General features: G+C 46.2%; 1 protein-coding gene across 23 annotated transcripts in view; it reads right to left on the bottom strand.

Annotated features, from left to right (window-relative positions):
- Positions 1 to 21,192, bottom strand: part of UNC80 (unc-80 homolog, NALCN channel complex subunit) — a 366,195-nt gene that overhangs the window by 80,351 nt on the left and 264,652 nt on the right. For 21 of the 23 annotated variants that reach the window (XM_063933120.1, XM_063933105.1, XM_063933107.1 and 18 more), the window contains 8 exons: positions 19,194 to 19,317; positions 18,856 to 18,981; positions 18,353 to 18,476; positions 17,747 to 17,953; positions 16,474 to 16,658; positions 15,889 to 16,054; positions 7,494 to 7,673; positions 2,239 to 2,377 (listed from right to left, as the gene is read on the bottom strand). In XM_063933120.1, coding sequence (XP_063789190.1) covers positions 2,239 to 2,377; positions 7,494 to 7,673; positions 15,889 to 16,054; positions 16,474 to 16,658; positions 17,747 to 17,953; positions 18,353 to 18,476; positions 18,856 to 18,981; positions 19,194 to 19,317 — 1,251 coding nt within the window. The remainder of the gene's footprint in view (positions 1 to 2,238; positions 2,378 to 7,493; positions 7,674 to 15,888; positions 16,055 to 16,473; positions 16,659 to 17,746; positions 17,954 to 18,352; positions 18,477 to 18,855; positions 18,982 to 19,193; positions 19,318 to 21,192) is intronic. The other 2 variants (XM_063933113.1, XM_063933112.1) reach the window with 1 other exon arrangement.

Genomic DNA, 21,192 nt, shown 5'->3' on the forward strand with positions numbered 1-21,192 from the left:
CAGTATCAATATACTGACGCCAGGATAACGTAGGATGCCGCAATTCTGGCGTCTAGATACCGACGCCTCACAGGATACCGGCGTCACAATACCAACAGCCAGAATCCAGAACGTCCATCCAGCGGGACGAGCGGGGGAGGTTAGGTTTAGGCAGTAAAAGGGCTGCAGGGCCTGGAAGGTTAGGGTTAGGAACTGGGGAGGTTAGGGTTAGGAACTGGGGAGGTTAGGGTTAGGAACTGGGGAGGTTAGGGTTAGGAACTGGGGAGGTTAGGGTTAGGAACTGAGGAGGTTAGGCACATATAAGGGGAGGTTAGGTTTAGGCACCCACAAGGGAGGGTTAGGGTTAGGATAGGGGGCAGAGGAGGGTTAGGGTACTTTAGATGGGGCTGTTATGATTCTGATGGACGGGATGCCGGCGGTCAGGATACCGACGGTATCCTGACCGCCGGCATCCCATCCATCGGGAAATCATACTGAATAGGGCTGGCACAAGTCCGCACTGATAGTGATGTGACAGCAGACAGATGCGGTGGTGCAGTCTCATAGATTAATGCAGCCAACACTGAACACCGTTGAATATACGCGTTTATTTCCCGGAGCGCAATGCAGCCAAATCCGCCGGCGACTCTGAATCAGGCCAATAGATTTAGATGTTTTTTCTGTCTGAAAGCATATTTCTGAGCACAAATTCCCTAATGTGACTAATTTAAACGCTAGTTCTGCTGCTTTAATCAAACAATAGCAGTATACTTGGAAAACATGACCATGTAAGTGTCATATACATAATCTATACAATGTATATCAACGCCAACATCAGGATTATAGGGGTCATTCCGAGTTGATCGCTAGCTGCATTTGTTCGCAGCACAGCGATCAGGTTAAAAAACTGCAGTTCTACGCATGCGTATGCGGCGCAATGCGCACGTGCGACGTACGGGCACAACGAAGGATGCAGTTTTGCACAGGGTCTAGCGATGCATTTCAGTCGCATTGGTGGCCGCAGAATGAGTGACATGAAGTGGGCGTTTCTGGGTGGCAACTGACCGTTTTCAGGGAGTGTGCGGAAAAACGCAGGCGTGCCAGGGAAAACGCAGGCGTGGCTGGGCAAACGCTGGGCGGGCGTGTGACGTCAAATCTGGAACTGAATAGTGTGAAGTGATCGCAAGCGCTGAGTAGGTTTTCAGCTACTCTGAAACTACACAACATTTTTTTGCAGGCGCTCTGCGATACAACCGTTCGCACTTCTGCTAAGCTAAAATACACTCCCAGTGGGCGGCGGCATAGTGCTTGCACGGCTGCTAAAACTAGCTAGCGAGCGATCAACTCGGAATGAGCCCCAATATACAATCAAATGTGCAAGTCTCTCTATTTGGTATTGAAGAGTGCCAGTGTGGGGTACAACACTTCATTATGTCCTGGTCCACAATCAGCCGAGATAACAACAACTAACATGGACGAAACTCATGAAATACACAAACATGTCCCTAATAGATGCTGTATATATCGTTACAACCAATAGAGGGCTTTATTCTGTGTTATTGTGTGTGGCTTACCATCCGACAACACGTACCACTAAGCTGCTGTAGTGTACATCCCTGGTCCAATCATTATTTACCAGCAGCTTTATATATTTAGTAAAATCTATTAAATAGGATGATTAAAGTGCATTTAAATGATCATTTATTCAGCAGCAAAATGAAAATAAACAGAAAACCTAATTAGAACTTTAGGCCAAAAAAAGAGCCCATAGCAATTTATTATGATAATGATCATTAACATCATCATCATTATTATTATTATTATATTATCCTATATAATAAAAGGCTAATGCTGCTCCTCACCTCTACGGGGGGAATTCAACTGTTTTGCACACCGGGCGGCCACTAGATGGCGCCCGATAGAGCAAGTCAAGTGTTGCTCCATTCAGGCGCGCACAGCCACCGGAGCTTACGTTACTGTTACGTCATTTTGACGGGCTGGTAGCTAGTTATTATGATTCCTTAGCGGATTCCTCTCATCATATGAATCCTACATATCTAGCAACTACTGTGCAATTAGTTTCTGGAAGACTGTGATAATGTGATAAGACAATTGTAGTTATGACGTGACACCCTGTTTTCATGAAAGCTACCGCCGGTGAAATAGGCCCAATTGGTAGGTGTATCTATGGTATGGTAAGCTAGACCCGTTCTACATGGGCTACTGGCCACTAGGAGATGGATGGACAGCACAGTTTACCTTTGGCTGGGAAGCATGCCACCCTCAGCCTGGGGAACAGACATGCTGGACGCGTGACTGGAGAAACGCCTTCTGCCAATGGCACTCAAGAGGTATGTGTCCTGCTCACTTACCACACTGGGCATGCTCACTGAGTCATCTACAAACAAAGAGAAAGATTCTTTTATTAGATTCTAACGACTTTGAACTCGTTTATTTTTTCGCCAGACGAGTGCTTACTCGTCTGGCGAGGTCCAATGTGGTTACCGTCTTCAGGGTTCGTTCTCTGCTGTGATTCCAGCAGCCTAATGTTACTGGTGACAGGCTACTGACTGATGCGCATGTGTGACGGGCAATTCTCATGCACACTCCTGGAAGGCTCAGCGATGGGGACCATATGCTAACGCCATCTATAGATGGCGCAAGTGGTACAGTCATAAACAGAGGTAAGCTGAGCTTACCACTGTTTGAAAGGAACGGGTGGGATGTATAGCACTAGAGCTCTCCTTGCCCACGTATACCCCCTACAAGGAAGTGGGATATGTAATTAACTGACTTACAATGGCAGAGCGGAGATAAAGATAATAATGGACCACAATTCCTATCAATTAGCGTTGATAACACATCAACTGTATTAATGGGGTTGGTGGTGCTCCCCAGGGTCAGAAATAACATAGATTTGTCTGGAGAAAAAAGAAGACTCTATGTTGGGGGCACTCTTAATTATAATCTGAATCCAGGATATTATTTGTCAATGTGTTATCAATTTAAAATTGAACTTAGCTTAGGTAATCTCTCCTAAATTCAGCTTGGGTTCGGAGTTTCCGCCTACCTATATGTATTATATTTGAGAAATTATTCATAATATATAATATATAGGCATCAATTCACTGCCAGAAAACTTCTATTATCTGTGTATACGCTGCATGTGTTGTATGTCCCGTGTCCGACATTCTTAATATTTATTTAATAAAAGTTACATTTTAAATTGATAAGACATTGACAATATTTATCCTGGATTCAGATTGTAATTAAAAGTGCCCCCAATATAGGGGTAAATTTACTAAGATTCGTATTTTCCCGTTTGAGGTCAAAGTTCAATCACGAATGACATCGAAAGTGTAAATATGCAACTTTTTGAATTGATTACGACTAATTTACTAAGCTGCCGTATTCTGCATTTTCGGGTTTTCCGATGTCGATGTCATTCGTTTTTTTTGGCAGTGTTTTACGTGAGTGACTTGTAAAACACTGCCGACTTTAATACAATGAATCTCGGCCGGATCTGAGAGATCCGTGCTGGGCTTCATTGTGCACTTTGTTAAAAAAAAAAAAAAAAAGTTTAAATGTAAAAAAAAAATTGCGTGGGGTCCCCCCTCCTAAGGCAAACCAGCCTCGGGCTCTTTGAGCCGATCCTGGTTGCAGAAATATGGGGAAAAAATGGACAGGGGTTCCCCTATATTTAAACAACCAGCATCGGGCTCTGCGCCTGGTCCTGGTTCCAAAAATACGGGGGATAAAAAGCGTAGGGGTCCCCCGTATTTTTGAAACCAGCACCGGGCTCCACTAGCTGGACAGATAATGCCACAGCCGGGGGTCACTTTTATACAGTGCCTTGCGGCCGTGGCATCAAATATCCAACTAGTCACCCCTGGCCGGGGTACCCTGGGGGAGTGGGGACCCCTTCAATCAAGGGGTCCCCCCCCCAGCCACCCAAGGGCCAGGGGTGAAGCCAGAGGCTGTCCCCCCCCATCCAATGGGCTGCGGATGGGGGGCTGATAGCCTTTGTTCAAAGTGATTGATATTGTTTTTAGTAGCAGTACTACAAGGCCCAGCAAGCCTCCCCCGCAAGCTGGTACTTGGAGAACCACAAGTACCAGCATGCGGCGGAAAAACGGGCCCGCTGGTACCTGTAGTACTACTACTAAAAAATACCCCAATAAAGACATCACACACACACACCTTGAAAGTATAACTTTAATACATCTATCCACACCTCCATATACACATACTTACCTTATGTTCCCACGCAGGTCGGTCCTCTTCTCCAGTAGAATCCATGGTGTACCTGTAGAAAAAATTATACTCACATAATCCATGGTTGAAGGCTCCTCTGCTTGAAATCCTTTTGTAATCCACGTACTTTAAAAAATAAAAAAACGGATACCCGACCACGAACTGAAAGGGGACCCATGTTTTCACATGGGACCCCTTTCCCCGAATGCCAGAAACCCACTCTGACTGATGTCTAAGTGGGTTTCTTCAGCCAATCAGGGAGCGCCACGTTGTGGCACCCTCCTGATCGGCTGTGTGCTCCTGTACTGTATGACAGGCGGCACACGGCAGTGTTACAATGTAGCGCCTATGCGCTCCATTGTAACCAATGGTGGGAACTTTCAGGTCAGCGGTGAGGTCACTTTCGGTCAACCGCTGACCTGAAAGTTCCCACCATTGGTTACAATGGAGCGCATAGGCGCTACATTGTAACACTGCCGTGTGCCGCATGTCATACAGTACAGGAGCACACAGCCGATCAGGAGGGTGCCACAACGTGGCGCTCCCTGATTGGCTGAAGAAACCCACTTAGACATCAGTCAGAGTGGGTTTCTGGCATTCGGGGAAAGGGGTCCCATGTGAAAACATGGGTCCCTTTTCAGTTCGTGGTCGGGTATCCGTTTTTTTATTTTTTCAAGTACGTGGATTACAAAAGGATTACAAGCAGAGGAGCCTTCAACCATGGATTATGTGAGTATAATTTTTTCTACAGGTACACCATGGATTCTACTGGAGAAGAGGACCGACCTGCGTGGGAACATAAGGTAAGTATGTGTATATGGAGGTGTGGATGGATGTATTAAAGTTATACTTTCAAAGTGTGTGTGTGATGTCTTTATTGGGGTATTTTTTTAGTAGTAGTACTACAGGTACCAGCGGGCCCGTTTTTCCGCCGCATGCTGGTACTTGTGGTTCTCCAAGTACCAGCTTGCGGGTAGGCTTGCTGGGCCTTGTAGTACTGCTACTAAAAACAATATCAAATACTTTTCACAAAGGCTATCAGCCTCCCATCCGCAGCCCATTGGATGGGGGGGACAGCCTCGGGCTTCACCCCTGGCCCTTGGGTGGCTGGGGGGACACCCCTTGATTGAAGGGGTCCCCACTCCCCCAGGGTACCCCGGCCAGGGGTGACTAGTTGGATATTTGATGCCACGGCCGCAAGGCACTGTATAAAAGTGACCCCCGGCTGTGGCATTATCTGTCCAGCTAGTGGAGCCCGGTGCTGGTTTCAAAAATACGGGGGACCCCTACGCTTTTTGTCCCCCGTATTTTTGGAACCAGGACCAGGCGGAGAGCCCGGTGCTGGTTGCTTAAATATGGGGGAACCCCTGTCCATTTTCCCCCCATATTTTTGCAACCAGGGCCGGCTCAAAGAGCCCGAGGCTGGTTTGGTTTAGGAGGGGGGACCCCACGCATTTTTTTTTTTTAAATTTATAACATTTCCCCCCCCTTCCCACTGAAAAACAAGCACGGATCTCATGGATCCGTGCATGCCTATACAAACACGGGATAAAAAAGCAGGTCTGTTTTTTTTTAGCACTTTTTCACGATTTGGATTTTAACACGGCAGTGTTTGGCTATTGTCGGCAGTGTTTGTGTTTTGCACTTTTTAGTAAATTCCCGATTTCTACCAAATTGCAGGCGTATTTGACCGATGGTGTATTGATTCGTGATTTTTTCCAAGGACTTCCAAAATATTACGAATGCCCTCATCACTGCCGTGATTTTTGCTTAGTAAATTACCGAGATGACACTTTGAAGAAAAAACGGCATCTCGGTCAAAATCGGGACCTTAGTAAATATACCCCATAGAGTCTTCTTTTTTCTCCAGACAACTCATTGTTTGCTAAATACTAAATGGAAGTCATTACCCCTTTAGCTAGTGATAGGAGTTCTTAAATGGAGACATAATGCTGGATACACACAGATAAATTCTGCTGATCCAATAGATGATCTGATTGGACGGAGTGATTATCGGATAGGTGTGTGTACACACAAAGCAATTTCTGTCTCAGTGTGTGATTCAGATCTCATTGCAGCAGCAAATTTGACAGCTAATGGGTAAAACCATGTGCACTGCAGGTGGGGCAGATGTAACATGTGCAGAGAGAGTTAGATTTGGGTGGGTTATTTTGTTTCTGTGCAGGGTAAATACTGGCGGCTTTATTTTTACACTGCAATTTAAATTTCATTTTGAGCACACCCCACCCAAATCTAACTCTCTCTACACGTGTTACATCTGCCCTCCCTGCACTGCACATGGTTTTGCCCATTAACTAACAAATTTGCTGCTGCGATCAGATCTGAATTAGGCCCATTGTCCGCTAACTATAAATATCTGAAAAATTAGCTCTAAAAGATTAATTTTTGCACATTAACATAAATATACGAGTATTTTGACATTACCCATTTTGTGACTTATGTAAAGTCGTGCAGGTACGTGTTTTTTTAAATTAATTTGCATAAAATATGCATTTCCATACTGCACATCTGTACAGAAACACTTGTACTTTCTTCTATATGCTGAGACCGTCGCAATAGACAGACTCCCTACACTTAGGCAGAAAGGAACGGGAAGGGGCGGGATTATTACAGTAAGGGTGTGTTCATGCAAATATGGCCAAGCTAGGGATCGCTGAAAGATCTTTTTCACATTAAGACCCTTTGATACATTGGGGGTAACTCTGAGTTGATCGCAGCAGCAAGTTTGTTAGCAATTGGGCAAAACCATGTGCACTGCAAGCCCCCCTGATATAACATTTGCAGAGAGAGTTAGATTTGGGTGGGTTATTTCGTTTCTGTGCAGGGTAAATACTGGCTGCTTTATTTTTACACTGCAATTTGGATTTCAGTTTGAATACACCCCACCCAAATCTAACTCTCTCTGCACATGTTATATCTGTCCCCCCTGCAGTGCACATGGTTTTGCCCAACTGCTAACAAATTTGCTGCTGCGATCAACTCTGAATTAGGTCCATTATCTTATATCTTTTGCAGCTTAGTAAATTACCCTTTTAGAGACTAATATTGTATATTTCATTTCTGTGTTGTAAGGCAAAACATATCACGTAGCATTGCAGCTGAAGGCCCTTGTTTTGTAACTCCCATTGTGGATACCTGAAATGTCCATACCGCATGTCATTCAGAATTCCAGTTCAGTAAGAGGAACATATTGTAATATGAGGGTCTTTGCTGCTTTACTAGACAGCGCCTATACTTACTGTCTTCCTCCTCCTCATCAGTACGGCTGAGGGTGTCCTGCGAGGCTTGCTGGGAGTGCTCACTCTCCTGTTCCCAGACAGTCCCCGTGCCCGTGTTGGAGCGAGACATGGTAGCCAAGCTTAGGCGGTACGCAGAGGTGGAGGTGCCCACAGTGCTGATGGACGTCTTGCCTTGGTATGCTATAACAAGCCGACAAAGGAGTGTGAGTGAAAGGGCATAAACTTCAGACTATTTGGTCCTATCAGCAGCGAGGGAGGTGAGGTACCGACACCGATGTAACAGCAACTTGCCCCCCTTGCGGCCTGATCTCGCACCAGACTTGCAGATTTCTGCGTATCTGTAGGTACTGTAAGTGCGTATACAGTAAAACTGAACTTACTCACACCACCAGGGATCTCTCCGCTCATAGGACTGACCACTATCAGTGGTGGCACACTAAGGGCAATTTTTGATCATCTTACAGTCAAATTTTCTGCCCATGCCCAAAACCTGTACTATAAAGGTTGAGTATCCCATATCCAAATATTCCGAAATACGGAAGTTTCTGAGTGAGAGTGAGATAGTGAAATGTTTGTTTTCTCATGACTCAATGTACACAAACTTTGTTTAATACACAAAATTATTAAAAAATATTGTATTAAATGGCCTTCAGGCTGTGTGTATAAGGTGTATATGTAACATAAATGCATTCTGTGCGTAGATTTAGGTCCCATCACCATAATATCTCATTACGGTATGCAATTATTCCAAAATACGGAAAAATCCGATATCCAAAATACCTCTGGTCCCAAGCATTTTGGATAAGGGATACTCAACCTGTATATGTTTATTTAATATCAGACTAGTTTCTGGCCCACATCAATGGCAGGTAAAGGCTGCAATACCTCCGTGTGTGGAGCACTGTTAAAGTCTTAGGGGGTCTATGTACTAAGCCTTTTAGAGAGATAAAGTAGACGGAGATAAAGTACCACCCAACCAGCTCCATTTTCAAACACATCCTGTAAAGGGACCCAGTATTCGGGATGCCGGCAGTCGGAATACCAGCGTCAGAATCTCGACACTATTCAAAAGACCGACGCTGGGATCACGACATCGATCACAATGCCAACGCCGGAATCCCGATTGTCAGCATCCCGAATGTAAGTATGCTGAGGCTGGTTAGGAAGTATAGGGGAGGTTAGGGTTAGCCCGCGGAGGGGCGGGTGAACGTTAGTGTTAGGCTGTAGGGAGGGAGGGGAGGTTAGTGTTAGGCTGTGGGGAGGGAGGGGAGGTTAGGGTTAGGCTGCGGGGGGCGGGTGAAGGTTAATGTTAGGCTGTGGGGAGGGAGGGGAGGTTAGGGTTAGGCTGCGGGGGGCGGGTGAAGGTTAGGGTTAGGCTGTGGGGAGGGAGGGGAGGTTAGGGTTAGGCTGCGGGGGAGGGGGGGGGTTAGGGTTAGGCTGTGGGGAGGGAGGGGAGGTTAGGGTTAGGCCGCAGGGGGCGGGTGAAGGTTAGGGTTAGGCTGTGGGGAGGGAGGGGAGGTTAGGGTTAGGCTGCGGGGGGCGGGTGAAGGTTTGGGTTAGGCTGTAGGGATGGAGGGGAGGTTAGGGTTAGGCCGCGGGGGGTGGGTGAAGGTTAGGGTTAGGCTGTGGGGAGGGAGGGGAGGTTAGGGTTAGGCTGCGGTGGGCAGGCGAAGGTTAGGCTGTGGGGAGGGAGGGGAGGTTAGGGTTAGGCTGTGGGGAGGGAGGGGAGGCTAGGGTTAGGCTGCGCGGGGGCGGGTGAAGGTTAGGGTTAGGCACACTAACAGTGTGCCTAACTCTAACAGTAAAGAACAGTAAAGCATCCTGAGACCATTCATGTGTGGGGTTGCTTCTCAGCCAAGGGAGTGGGGCTCACTCACAATTTTGCCTAAAAACACAGCCATGACTAAAGAATGGTACAAAAACATAATCCAAGAGCAACTTTTCCCAACCATTCAAGAATAGTTTGGTAACAAACAATTCCTTTTCCAGCACGATGGAGCACCTTGCCATAAAGCAAAAGTGATAACTAAGTGGCTTGGCGGAACAAAACATTTACATTTTGGGACCATGACCAGGAATCTCCCCAAACCTTAATCCCATTGAGAATTTGTGGTCAATCCTCAAGAGGCGGGTGGACAAACAAAAACCCACAAATTCTGACAAACACCAAGCATTGCTTAGGCAAGAGTGGGTGGCCATCAGTCAGTATGTGGCAAAGAAGTTGACTGACAACATGCCAGGACGAATTGCAGAGGTCTTGAAAAAATAAGAATTTACTTACCGATAATTCTATTTCTCGTAGTCCGTAGTGGATGCTGGGAACTCCGTAAGGACCATGGGGAATAGCGGCTCCGCAGGAGACTGGGCACATCTAAAGAAAGCTTTAGGATCACCTGGTGTGCACTGGCTCCTCCCCCTATGACCCTCCTCCAAGCCTCAGTTAGGATACTGTGCCCGGACGAGCGTACACAATAAGGAAGGATTTTGAATCCCGGGTAAGACTCATACCAGCCCCACCAATCACACTGTACAACTTGTGATCTGAACCCAGTTAACAGCATGATAATAGAGGAGCCTCTAGAAAAGATGGCTCACTACAACAATAACCCGACTTTTTTGGTAACAATAATTATGTACCAGTATTGCAGACAATCCGCACTTGGGATGGGCGCCCAGCATCCACTACGGACTACGAGAAATAGAATTATCGGTAACTAAATTCTTATTTTCTCTGACGTCCTAGTGGATGCTGGGAACTCCGTAAGGACCATGGGGATTATACCAAAGCTCCCAAACGGGCGGGAGAGTGCGGATGACTCTGCAGCACCGAATGAGAGAACTCCAGGTCCTCCTCAGCCAAGATATCAAATTTGTAGAATTTTACAAACGTATTTGCTCCTGACCAAGTAACTGCTCGGCAAAGTTGTAAAGCCGAGACCCCTCGGGCAGCTGCCCAAGATGAGCCCACCTTCCTTGTGGAGTGGGCATTTTAAGATTTTTGGCTGTGGCAGGCCTGCCACAGAATGTGCAAGCTGAATTGTACTACAAATCCAACGAGCAATCGACTGCTTAGAAGCAGGAGCACCCAGTTTGTTGGGTGCATACAGGATAAACAGCGAGTCAGATTTTCTGACTCCAGCCGTCCTGGAAACATGTATTTTCAGGGTCCTGACCACGTCAAGCAACTTGGAATCCTCCAAGTCCTTAGTAGCCGCAGGTACCACAATAGGTTGGTTCATGTGAAATGCAGAAAACACCTTAGGTAGAAAATTTGAGGACGAGTCCTCAATTCTGCCCTTTCAGAATGAAATATTAAGTAAGGGCTTTTATATGATAAAGCCGCCAATTCTGACACCCGCCTGGCTGAAACCAGGGCTAACTCGTCACTTCCATGTGAGATATTTTAAGTCCACAGTGGTGAGTGGTTCAAACCAATGTGACTTTAGGAAACTCAACACAACATTGAGATCCCCAAGGTGCCACTGGAGGCACAAAAGGAGACTGTATATGCAGTACCCCTTTTACAAATGTCTGAACTTCAGGCACTGAAGCCAGTTCTTTTTGGAAGAAAATCGACAGGGCCGAAATTTGAACCTTAATAGACCCTAATTTTAGGCCCATAGACCGTCCTGTTTGCAGGAAATGGAGGAAACGACCCAGTTGAAATTCCTCTGTAGGGGCCTTCTTGGCCTCACCCCACGCAACATATTTTCGCCAAATGCGGTGATAATGTTTTGCGGTTACGTCTTTCCTGGCCTTGACCAGGGTAGGGATCTTCAGGATCCGGCGTTCAACCGCCATGCCGTCAAACGCAGCCGCGGTAAGTCTTGGAACAGACAAGGCCCTTGCTGGAGCAGGTCCTTTCTTAGAGGTAGAGGCCACGGTTCGTCCTTGAGCATCTCTTGAAGTTCCGGATACCAAGTCCTTCTTGGCCAATCCGGAACCACGAGTATAGTTCTTACTCCTCTCCTTCTTATGATTCTCAGTACTTTTGGTATGAGGGGCAGAGGAGGGAACACATACACTGACTGGTACACCCACGGTGTTACCAGAGCGTCCACCGCTATTGCCTGAGGGTCCCTTGACCTGGCGCAATATCTGTCTAGTTTTTTGTTTAGACGGGACGCCATTATGTCCACCTTTTGTTTTTCCCAACGGTTTACAATCAGGTGGAAGACTTCTGGGTGAAGTCCCCACTCTCCCGGGTGAAGGTCGTGTCTGCTGAGGAAGTCTGCTTCCCAGTTGTCCACTCCCGGAATGAACACTGCTGACAGTGCTATCACATGATTTTCCGCCCAGCGAAAATCCTTGCAGCTTCTGCCATTGCCCTCCTGCTTCTCGTGCCGCCCTGTCTGTTTACGTGGGCGACTGACGTGATGTTGTCCGATTGGATCAATACCGCCTGACCCTGAAGCAGGAGTTTCGCTTGACTTAGGGCATTGTAAATGGCCCTTAGTTCCAGAATGTTTATATGAAGAGATGTCTCCAGGCTTGACCATAAGCCCTGGAAATTCCTTCCCTGTGTGACTGCTCCCCAGCCTCGCAGGCTGGCATCCGTGGCCACCAGGACCCAGTCCCGAATGCCGAATCTGCGGCCCTCTAGAAGATGAGCACTCTGCAACCACCACAGGAGGGATACCCTTGTCCCTGGTGACAGGGTTATCCGCTGAAGCATCTGAAGATGCGACCCGGACCATTTGTCCAGAAGGTTCCACTGTGCGTGGAATCTGCCGAATGGGATTGCTTCGTAGGAAGCCACCATTTTTACCCAGAACCCTTGTGCATTGATGCACTGAGACTTGGTTCGGTTTTAGGAGGTTCCTGACTAGCTCGGATAACTCCCTGGCTTTCTCCTCCGGGAAAAGCACCTTCTTTCTGGACTATGTCCAGAATCATCCCTAGGAACAGAAGGCAAGTCGTCGGAACCAGCTGCGATTTTGGAATATTGAAAATCCAATCGTGCTGCCGCAACACTACCTGATATAGTGCTACACCGATCTCCAACTGTTCCCTGGATCTTACCCTTATCAGGGAATCGTCCAAGTAAAGGATAACTAAAATTCCCTTCCTTCGAAGGAATATCATCATTTCGGTCATTACTTCAGTAAAGACCCGGGGTGCCGTGGACCATCCCTACGGCAGCGTCCGAACTGATACAGTTCTGTACCATAACCTGAAATACCCTTGGTGAGAAGGGTAAATTTTTACATGAAGGTAAGCCTCCTTGATGTCCCGAGACATCATGTAGTCCCCTTCTTCCAGGTTTGCAATCACTGCTCTGAGTGACTCAATTTTGAACCTCTGTATGCAAGTGTTCAAAGATTTTAGATTTTAAAATCGGTCTCACCGAGCCGTCTGGCTTCGGTACCACAATAGTGTGGAATAATACCCCGTTCCCTGTTGCAGGAGGGGTACCTTGATTATCACCTGCTGGGAATACAGCTTGTGAATGGCTTCCAAAACTGCCTCCCTGTCAGCGGGAGACGTCGGTAAAACAGACTTTTGGAAACGGCGAGGGGAATACGTCTCGAATTCCAATTTGTACCCCTGAAATATTATCTGAAGGATCCAGGGGTCTACTTGCGAGTGAGCCCACTGCGCACTGAAATTCATTGAGAACGGGACCCCACCGTGCCTGAACTTGTAAAGCCCTAGCGTCATACTGAGGGCTTGGCAGCGGCGGAAAAGGGTTTCTGTTCCTTGGAACTGGCTGATCTCTGCAGCCATTTTCCTCTCCCTCTGTCACGAGCAGAAAAGAGGAACCCTTTTGTCCGCTTGCCAACCAGGACTGCGCCTGATAATACGGCGTCTTATTTTGAGAGGCGACCTGGGGTACATCCCCTCTTTTAAGGCAATACTTCCAAATGCCGTTTGGAATCCGCATCACCTGACCACTTTACTGGAATAATTGGACAACGCACTTATACTTGATGCCAGTCGGCAAATATTCCGCTGTGCATCCTGCATATATAGAAATGCATCTTTTAATTGCTCTATAGGCAATAATATACTGTCCTTATCTAGGATATCATATTTCCAGTCAGGGAATCCGACCACGCCAACCCAGCACTGCACATCCAGGCTGAGGCGATTGCTGGTCGCAGTATAACACCAGTATGTGTGTAAATACATTTTAGGATACGCTCCTGCTTTCTATCAGCAGGATCCTTAAGGGCGGCCATCTCAGGAGAGGGTAGAGCCCTTGTTTTTACAAGCGTGTGAGCGCTTTATCCACCCTAGGGGGTGTTTCCCAACGCACCCTAACCTCTGGCGGGAAAAGGTATACTGCCAATAACTTTTTAGAAAATATCAATTGTTATCGGGGGGAAACCCACGCATCATCACACACCTCATTTTATTTCTCAGATTCAGGAAAACTACAGGAAGTTTTTCCTCACCAAACATAATACCCCTTTTTTTGGTGGTATTCATATTATCAGAAAAGTGTAAACTTTTTCCATTGCCTCAATCATGCAATGTGTGGCCCTATTGGAAATCACGGTTGTCTCTTCACCGTCGACACAGGAGTCAGTACCCCTGTCGGCGTCTGTATCTGAGGTAACGGGCGCTTTAGGGCCCCTGTATGAGACGTCTGGACATGCACAAGCTGAGTAGCCGGCTGTCTCATGTCAACCACTGTCTTTTATACAAAGCTGACACTGTCACGCAATTTCAACAGTACATCCACTCAGGTGTCGACCCCCTAGGGGGTGACAACACTATTTCAGACACTCTACTCCGTCTCCTCATCATTTTTCTGCTCATACATGTCGACACCAACGTACCGACACACAGCACACACACAGGGAATGCTCTGATAGAGGACAGGACCCCACTAGCCCTTTGGGGAGACAGAGGGAGAGTTTGCCAGCACACACCAGAGCGCTATATATATACAGGGATAACCTTATATAAGTGTTTTTCCCTTTATAGCTGCTGTATTGTTATATACTGCGCCTAATTTGTGCCCCCCTCTCTTTTTTAACCCCTTTCTGTAGTGTAGTGACTGCAGGGGAGAGCCAGGGAGCTTCCCTCCAACTGAGCTGTGAGGGAAAATGGCGCCAGTGTGCTGAGGAGATAGGCTCCGCCCCTTTCTCGGCGTCCTTATCATCCTTTTTCTGTATGTTTTGGCAGGGGTTAAATGCATCCATATAGCCCAGGAGTTATATGTGATGCATTTATTTTAGCCATATAAGGTTTTTTTATCGATTTATTGCGTCTCAGGGCGCTGCCCCCCCCAGCGCCCTGCACCCTCAGTGACCGGAGTGTGAAGTGTGCTGAGAGCAATGGCGCACAGCTGCGGTGCTGTGCGCTACCTTATCTGAAGACAGGATCGTCTTCTGCCGCCGATTTTTCCGGACCTCTTCGCTCTTCTGGCTCTGTAAGGGGGACGGCGGCGCGGCTCCGGTGACCCATCCAGGCTGAACCTGTGATCGTCCCTCTGGAGCTAATGTCCAGTAGCCTAAGAAGCCCAATCCACTCTGCACGCAGGTGAGTTCGCTTCTTCTCCCCTTAGTCCCTCGATGCAGTGAGCCTGTTGCCAGCAGGTCTCACTGAAAATAATTAACCTAAACTAAAACTTTCACAAAGAGCTCAGGAGAGCCCCTAGTGTGCACCCTTCTCGTCGGGCACAGAAATCTAACTGAGGCTTGGAGGAGGGTCATAGGGGGAGGAGCCAGTGCACACCAGGTGATCCTAAAGCTTTCTTTAGATGTGCCCAGTCTCCTGCGGAGCCGCTATTCCCCATGGTCCTTACGGAGTTCCCAGCATCCACTAGGACGTCAGAGAAAGAAGGATTAACACTGCAAATATTGACTCTTTGCATAAACTTAATGTAATGGTCAGTAAAAGCCTTTGACACTTATAAAATGCTTGTAATTTTACTTCTGTATACCATAGTAACATCTGACAAAAAGGTCTAAAAACACTGAAGCAGCAAACTTTGTGAAAACCAATACTGTCATTCTCAGAACTTTTGGCCACGGCTGTATGTCCGGCAGTGCGCACACACTGACTAGACAATCTTTGCAGGCAGATCTGAAGATGCGGTGAACGACACACGGAGCATGCGATAGTAACTACGCACTGGACGATGTGAACGATTTGTAGTTCCGATTTGGCTCAGAACGACAAATCGTCAGATTTATTGTCTAGTGTGTACCAAGTTTAAGACATCTTGAATCCATGCACCCTAAACTATAAATATATACACATATAAATGACATAAACATGCACACCGCATGCCTGCCGTATTACCAATAACTCTCTCTATGGTTGGAACAGATAAAAGAGATAAATTAAGCAAAAAAGTTAAAATACTGAAACCCAGTTTTATTCTCCCATTGCTCCATATAACCTGGATGGTAACATATTGTGTTTCATAGACAGCTCTTACCTGAGCCACTGTGTACGGCCTCCTTAAGGATCTTCAACTCACTATTGAACTCATTTATGAGGGAGCTCTTACACAGAGGTCGCGGGATAAAGCGTCGCTCCAGCTGGTCCGCTATGTGCTGCCGCGCGCTCAGCTCATCCTGAGTCTCTGCAGGCTGCGCCAATAGCTGTGGGCAGGAGGAAAAAAACACTGTGCGTACTACAAAGAGAATAGAATCTGCCAGTTACACTGACTACACATGGACCGTGCCCGTCTCTTGGCCTCAATGGCTGGGTCTGCTAAGCTGGCTGAGGGGGTGATGTATCAAGCAGTGCAAAGACTGGAGAAGTGGGCAAGTGGAGAGGTTGCCCATAGCAAACAAACAGCTTTGAGGTAGCATTCCCCAAGTACATTCTATAAAATGACAGGTAGAAGCTGATTAGTTGGGTGAATTGTCCACCTGTCCACTTCTCCACTCTTTAGAAGGTTTGCAACATCTCACCCATGTTCCTTTGCACTAGTACGTTTTGCATTGGAGGATAACAATATAGCACGGTGTGCACATATCAACATACAATATGTTTCTTAATTCAGAAAAGAGCTAACCTTGCACTGGATGAAAGGTCTCAGGAGGACAAATATTGGGATCCGCGTCCTTACAATGAAATCCAGGAAGTCCCACAGGGCCAGTCCCCCCACCTTCCTCAGAGCCATCTCTTTCACCTGAAGGCTCAGCTGATACCATTCACATCCCAGCTGTCTTTCAAAGCAGACCAGAATAACCTTTAGAGCTGGAAAGTAATGCAAGAGTATGTATAAATGTAATAATATAGGCTAATACCCATAAGTCATTTTACTAGGTACAGAATATATTGCTATAAATCACCCTACACATTAATCCCTTCCACTGTCTTGTCAACTCCTCCTTTGGAACATATCCAGAATTTACACCTTTCTCTCTCAAAATGTCACCAAAACCCTTTTCCATTCTCTCATCCTCTCCCACCTGGACTACTATAGCCTCCTGGTATCTGGCATTCACCGCAACCATCTTAACTCCCTTCCATCGGTCCCAAATGCCGTGGTGAGGCTGACCTCCCACTCTCCATACTTCCCATCTGCAGCACCACTCTGCAAATCCCTACTCACACTCTTGATCGCCTCCAGCTTTTATTTCACTCACCCTCATCTTCAGAGTCCCCAAAAACTCCCCACCTTCATGTATCTATGACCTTGTTCGTTAATGCGCTTCCACCCCCTACGATCTGTCTTTGGCCTCTGATAACCACCTCTCACTCCTGCTTCCATGACTTCTCCCGTGCTGCCCCTACTCACAGAGCTCCTATCCTGGCCAGACCCTTCTATTACCTCCAACCTTTCAATAGCTCTCTCAAATCACATCTCTTCTGCTACAGCTGACACGACTCCCTGTGCATGTAGACTACATGACCATGTCCACTGCACATCCCTCAAGGTTATTGTCTACCATATATGTCACTGTCGGTATGTTCATCTAAACACAAACACCCACATCAAATGCCCCTGAAACAGTCCAATTGAATTTATAGGACAACTCCTGATTACTGATACCTTTAAAGAACCAATTTTTTGTGGGCAGAAGAAAGTCTGCAGCTGCAAGCAAACCAGGGATCACCTTCATAAATGAGCACCCACCACCCCTTGAATGTCTTTTAAATATATTGTACAGTATCTGGTTGTAGTTTAAGGTGCGTTGAAATGTCCAGTGAGCATTTGTCCATTGATGGCCTCATCCATTCAACCCCCTCCATTATGACATTATAACGTCACTGTGTACATTAACCCCATTCACTCCTCGTTGTTGGCGCGGTTCTTTGTTGCCTAAACAGTAGATGCTCACCAAGATAAGCAGCCTGGCTGGTGGAATCGGCAAGTCCTTCTCTACGCAGGTCTTTCCCGGTGTCCCCGGGAGTGGAACAGTGAGCAGGGGAACTCTCCAGCATAAAGTTCTTGCTGCGAGAGGTGCTGATGATACGTGGGGGCAGCAGGATGTTTATCACAGTCTGCAACAGCAGGAACACTTCAGGCTGCTCCAGCCAGGGACTGTCTGAGTGGTGCAAGACAGGAGAAACTGTTCAGATGGACATAGTGAGAACTTGGACAACCGTTTGGTTGGGATGTAGCAAGCCTTGGAGAAAGATAAAGTGGAGCCGTTGCCCAAAGCGACCAATCAGCTGCCAACTGTTATTTCAAAGACTGTGCTAGATAAATGACAGAAGCTGATTGCTTTCTCCACTTTATCTCTCTTGAAGACATGATACATCTCCCCCCTTTGAGAGTAGAGTTTAAGGGATTTGGAGCATTAATTTAGTGTCTCAGTCAGGTACTTGCTCGACAAACTCTTCAGGTAAACCCAATGGAAATGCACAACAGGAAGACAGACCTATCTTTCATTGAATGACTGAGCATCAAGTATGTTATATATGATATGCCACCCAAGTCAGACCTTTGCTTCCAGATCCCACTGTCAGCACAAATGGGATGAGCAGGTTGAGCAGCATCCCCTCTCGCCTCTCCAGATTGGTGAAGGGGGAGATCACATGGCTTAGCGGAAAGTCCTCTTTTAATGCCTATATGACAAAATAAATTCACAAACATAGAATTAATACTCTCCTTTTGTCAACATTCCGCTAATATTTATTTCCAAAAGCATTGTCAAGGCTGTAAACCAGTGGTTCCCAAACTTGGTCCTCAAGGACCCCCAACAGTTCACGTTTTCCAGGTCTCCTCACAGAACCGCAAGTGAAATAATTAGCTCCACCTAAAATGTGTCAGTGAGTAATGAATACACCTGTGCACCTGATAGGTGGCCTGGAACACATGATCTGTTGTGGGTCCTTGAGGACCGAGTTTGGGAACCACTACTGTGAAGGAACAGGTATATCTCTTGTTAGGCTTATGCGGTAACATTTCAGGATGATAATAAAAAAACACGAATTGAATACTCACCTGTATCTGAAGTGCCACGAGCCTGACTACTGCGGTGCTAAAGGGCAAGGGAGGGGAGAGGTATGGGCTGAGGTGGAGTAGAGGCAATCCATCTGCAACGCTAGAGGGCCCTACTACACCCATTACCTGCAATGCAAACACCGTAAGGTCAACTGAGTGGCAACACAAAGACCTATAGACAGAGGACAGGAGACAACCGAACATCTCCGAATATGAGACAAGACATATCTGGTTACGCCCTCACATGTGGATCCATGTAGCATGCAGGATTTAAGCACAGACACAGGAGTCAGACAGCGGCCTGGACAGAGGGCTCCAATTGGTTCTAGCTTACTCACCAGATTTACACAAACATTGATCAGAGACCTAAGGTGAGGCAGGAAGGATATGATTGGCTGCCTCTGCAGAGTCAAACAAACCCCTTCTATCAAATTGCTGGCAGGCTCCCACTCAACCTGTCGCCTGCAATACAACAGGGGGGTGGGTTAGAGAAAGCATACATGGAAAGAAAACAGTGGAAGTAAGAGAAAGATCCAGGTCATCAGTGCAGTCAACTTCCCGGCGGCACAATATCATTTTACAAACAGCCAACTACGACCATTACATTTTATTTCACTGAGAATCAAAAGCTGAGTTCATTAAGTAATTCTCAAGGTAATGAAAATGAAATAAAGGTGCTTCCTGTGCCTACCTGCAATAACTGAATGTCATTGGGTACATTAATGAGGCTGAATAATATGCATTATACATGTAGTGCAGTGTTTGGTGCAACCATTGGCATATAGTGAAAGCGCAATTATTGTATATGCCCTAAGAAAAATAGGTGCTTAAATTATTTTGTTGGGTCCAAACAAGCAGAGAAACCTCCAAGTCGTACTGGTATATCTCATTGTTATAATGTAAAAAACAGAGACACCCACAATAGTGTCATACATTTTAAAAGAAGTACAATGACATTTATTACATTAAGTTGTATGTGTATATCATACAACATTAATTAAACTTATCTAGGGACAATCCTGCTGGAATGACATCAGGGAACTACTGGGACCAAGGAACCTTCTAAGCTGAGAATATTTTGTTTAGAAAACGACAAAAATCTAGAAGAGCCAACAACTTGCCCAAAATACAGCGCGTTTCACCCATCAAGTGGACTTCATCAGGGTGAAGAAAAAGAGCATATGTATATATTACAAACATTTCCCCCTGTTTGGACCTACAGATAACCTAACTAATTCTATATAGTATACATTACTGAACCAGTGGACACCTGCTGTTTCCAAGTCACATATTGCACATATCAGAATGAACAACTGTCTTGCTAATTTGTACATGAGAGGAGTGCTATATATTCAACCAATGGCTTTTTTAAATGCTCTGGATCCCCTAGTGAGTCGCCCAGGTCACACAATATATTGTAAATATATATATATATATATATATATATATATAAAAGCAATAGAGGTAAAGCGCCACATGTGTATGTGAAAAACCAATACAAATGGACAAATACTAACTGTAAACAAAAAACACTCCCTTAATTATAGGGTGTCAGCTAACTCTTAAGTAATCAGCATAGGTAAAATGCTGTGCAAATGAAAAATACTATGTGGGGAATAAGGGTCCAAGCGACCAACTGTGTTTTTTTATAAATATTTTTTAGAAAACCATATCCTCTGGTATAAAAAACACGCTGGGTTGTAACTATTTAAAATAACATTTATTGGTAGAGTACAGTAAAAAATCACTAAAAAAAGGATTTTAACATAAAAAAATCTAAAGATATAAAAATACAAATATAAAATCAATTTTAAGAGGAACAAGTGCTTTTTTAAAAAAAAAAGGTTTTAGCTTATCTTAGTATGGAGAGTCATAAGAGAGATCACCCAACGCGTTTCGTCAGTCCGACTTCATCAAGCGGTCCACCCCTTGATGAAGTCGGGGGAGTGTATTTTAGCTGTGCAAGTGTGCAAACGCATGTGTAGCAGAGCTGTACAAACAGATCTTGTGCAGTCTCTGCGCAGCCCAGGACTTACTCAGCTGCTGTGAACACATCAGCCTGTCCAGGACCGGAATTGACGTCAGACACCCTCCCTGCAAACGCTTAGGCACGCCTGCGTTTTTCCGACCACTCCTTGAAGACGGTCAGTTGCCACCCACAAACGCCCTCTTCCTGTCAACCTCCTTGCGATCGCCTGTGCGAAGAATCCATCACTGAGCGGCGAACCGCTTTGTACCTGTGCGATGTGCCTGCGCATTGCGGTGCATACGCAGTTTAGACCTGATCGTAGGCTGTACGAAAACGCAGCCTAGCGATCAGGTCTGAATTACCCCCAT

Source organism: Pseudophryne corroboree, chromosome 7 (genome assembly GCF_028390025.1).
Source record: "Pseudophryne corroboree isolate aPseCor3 chromosome 7, aPseCor3.hap2, whole genome shotgun sequence".
Taxonomy (NCBI): domain Eukaryota; kingdom Metazoa; phylum Chordata; class Amphibia; order Anura; family Myobatrachidae; genus Pseudophryne; species Pseudophryne corroboree.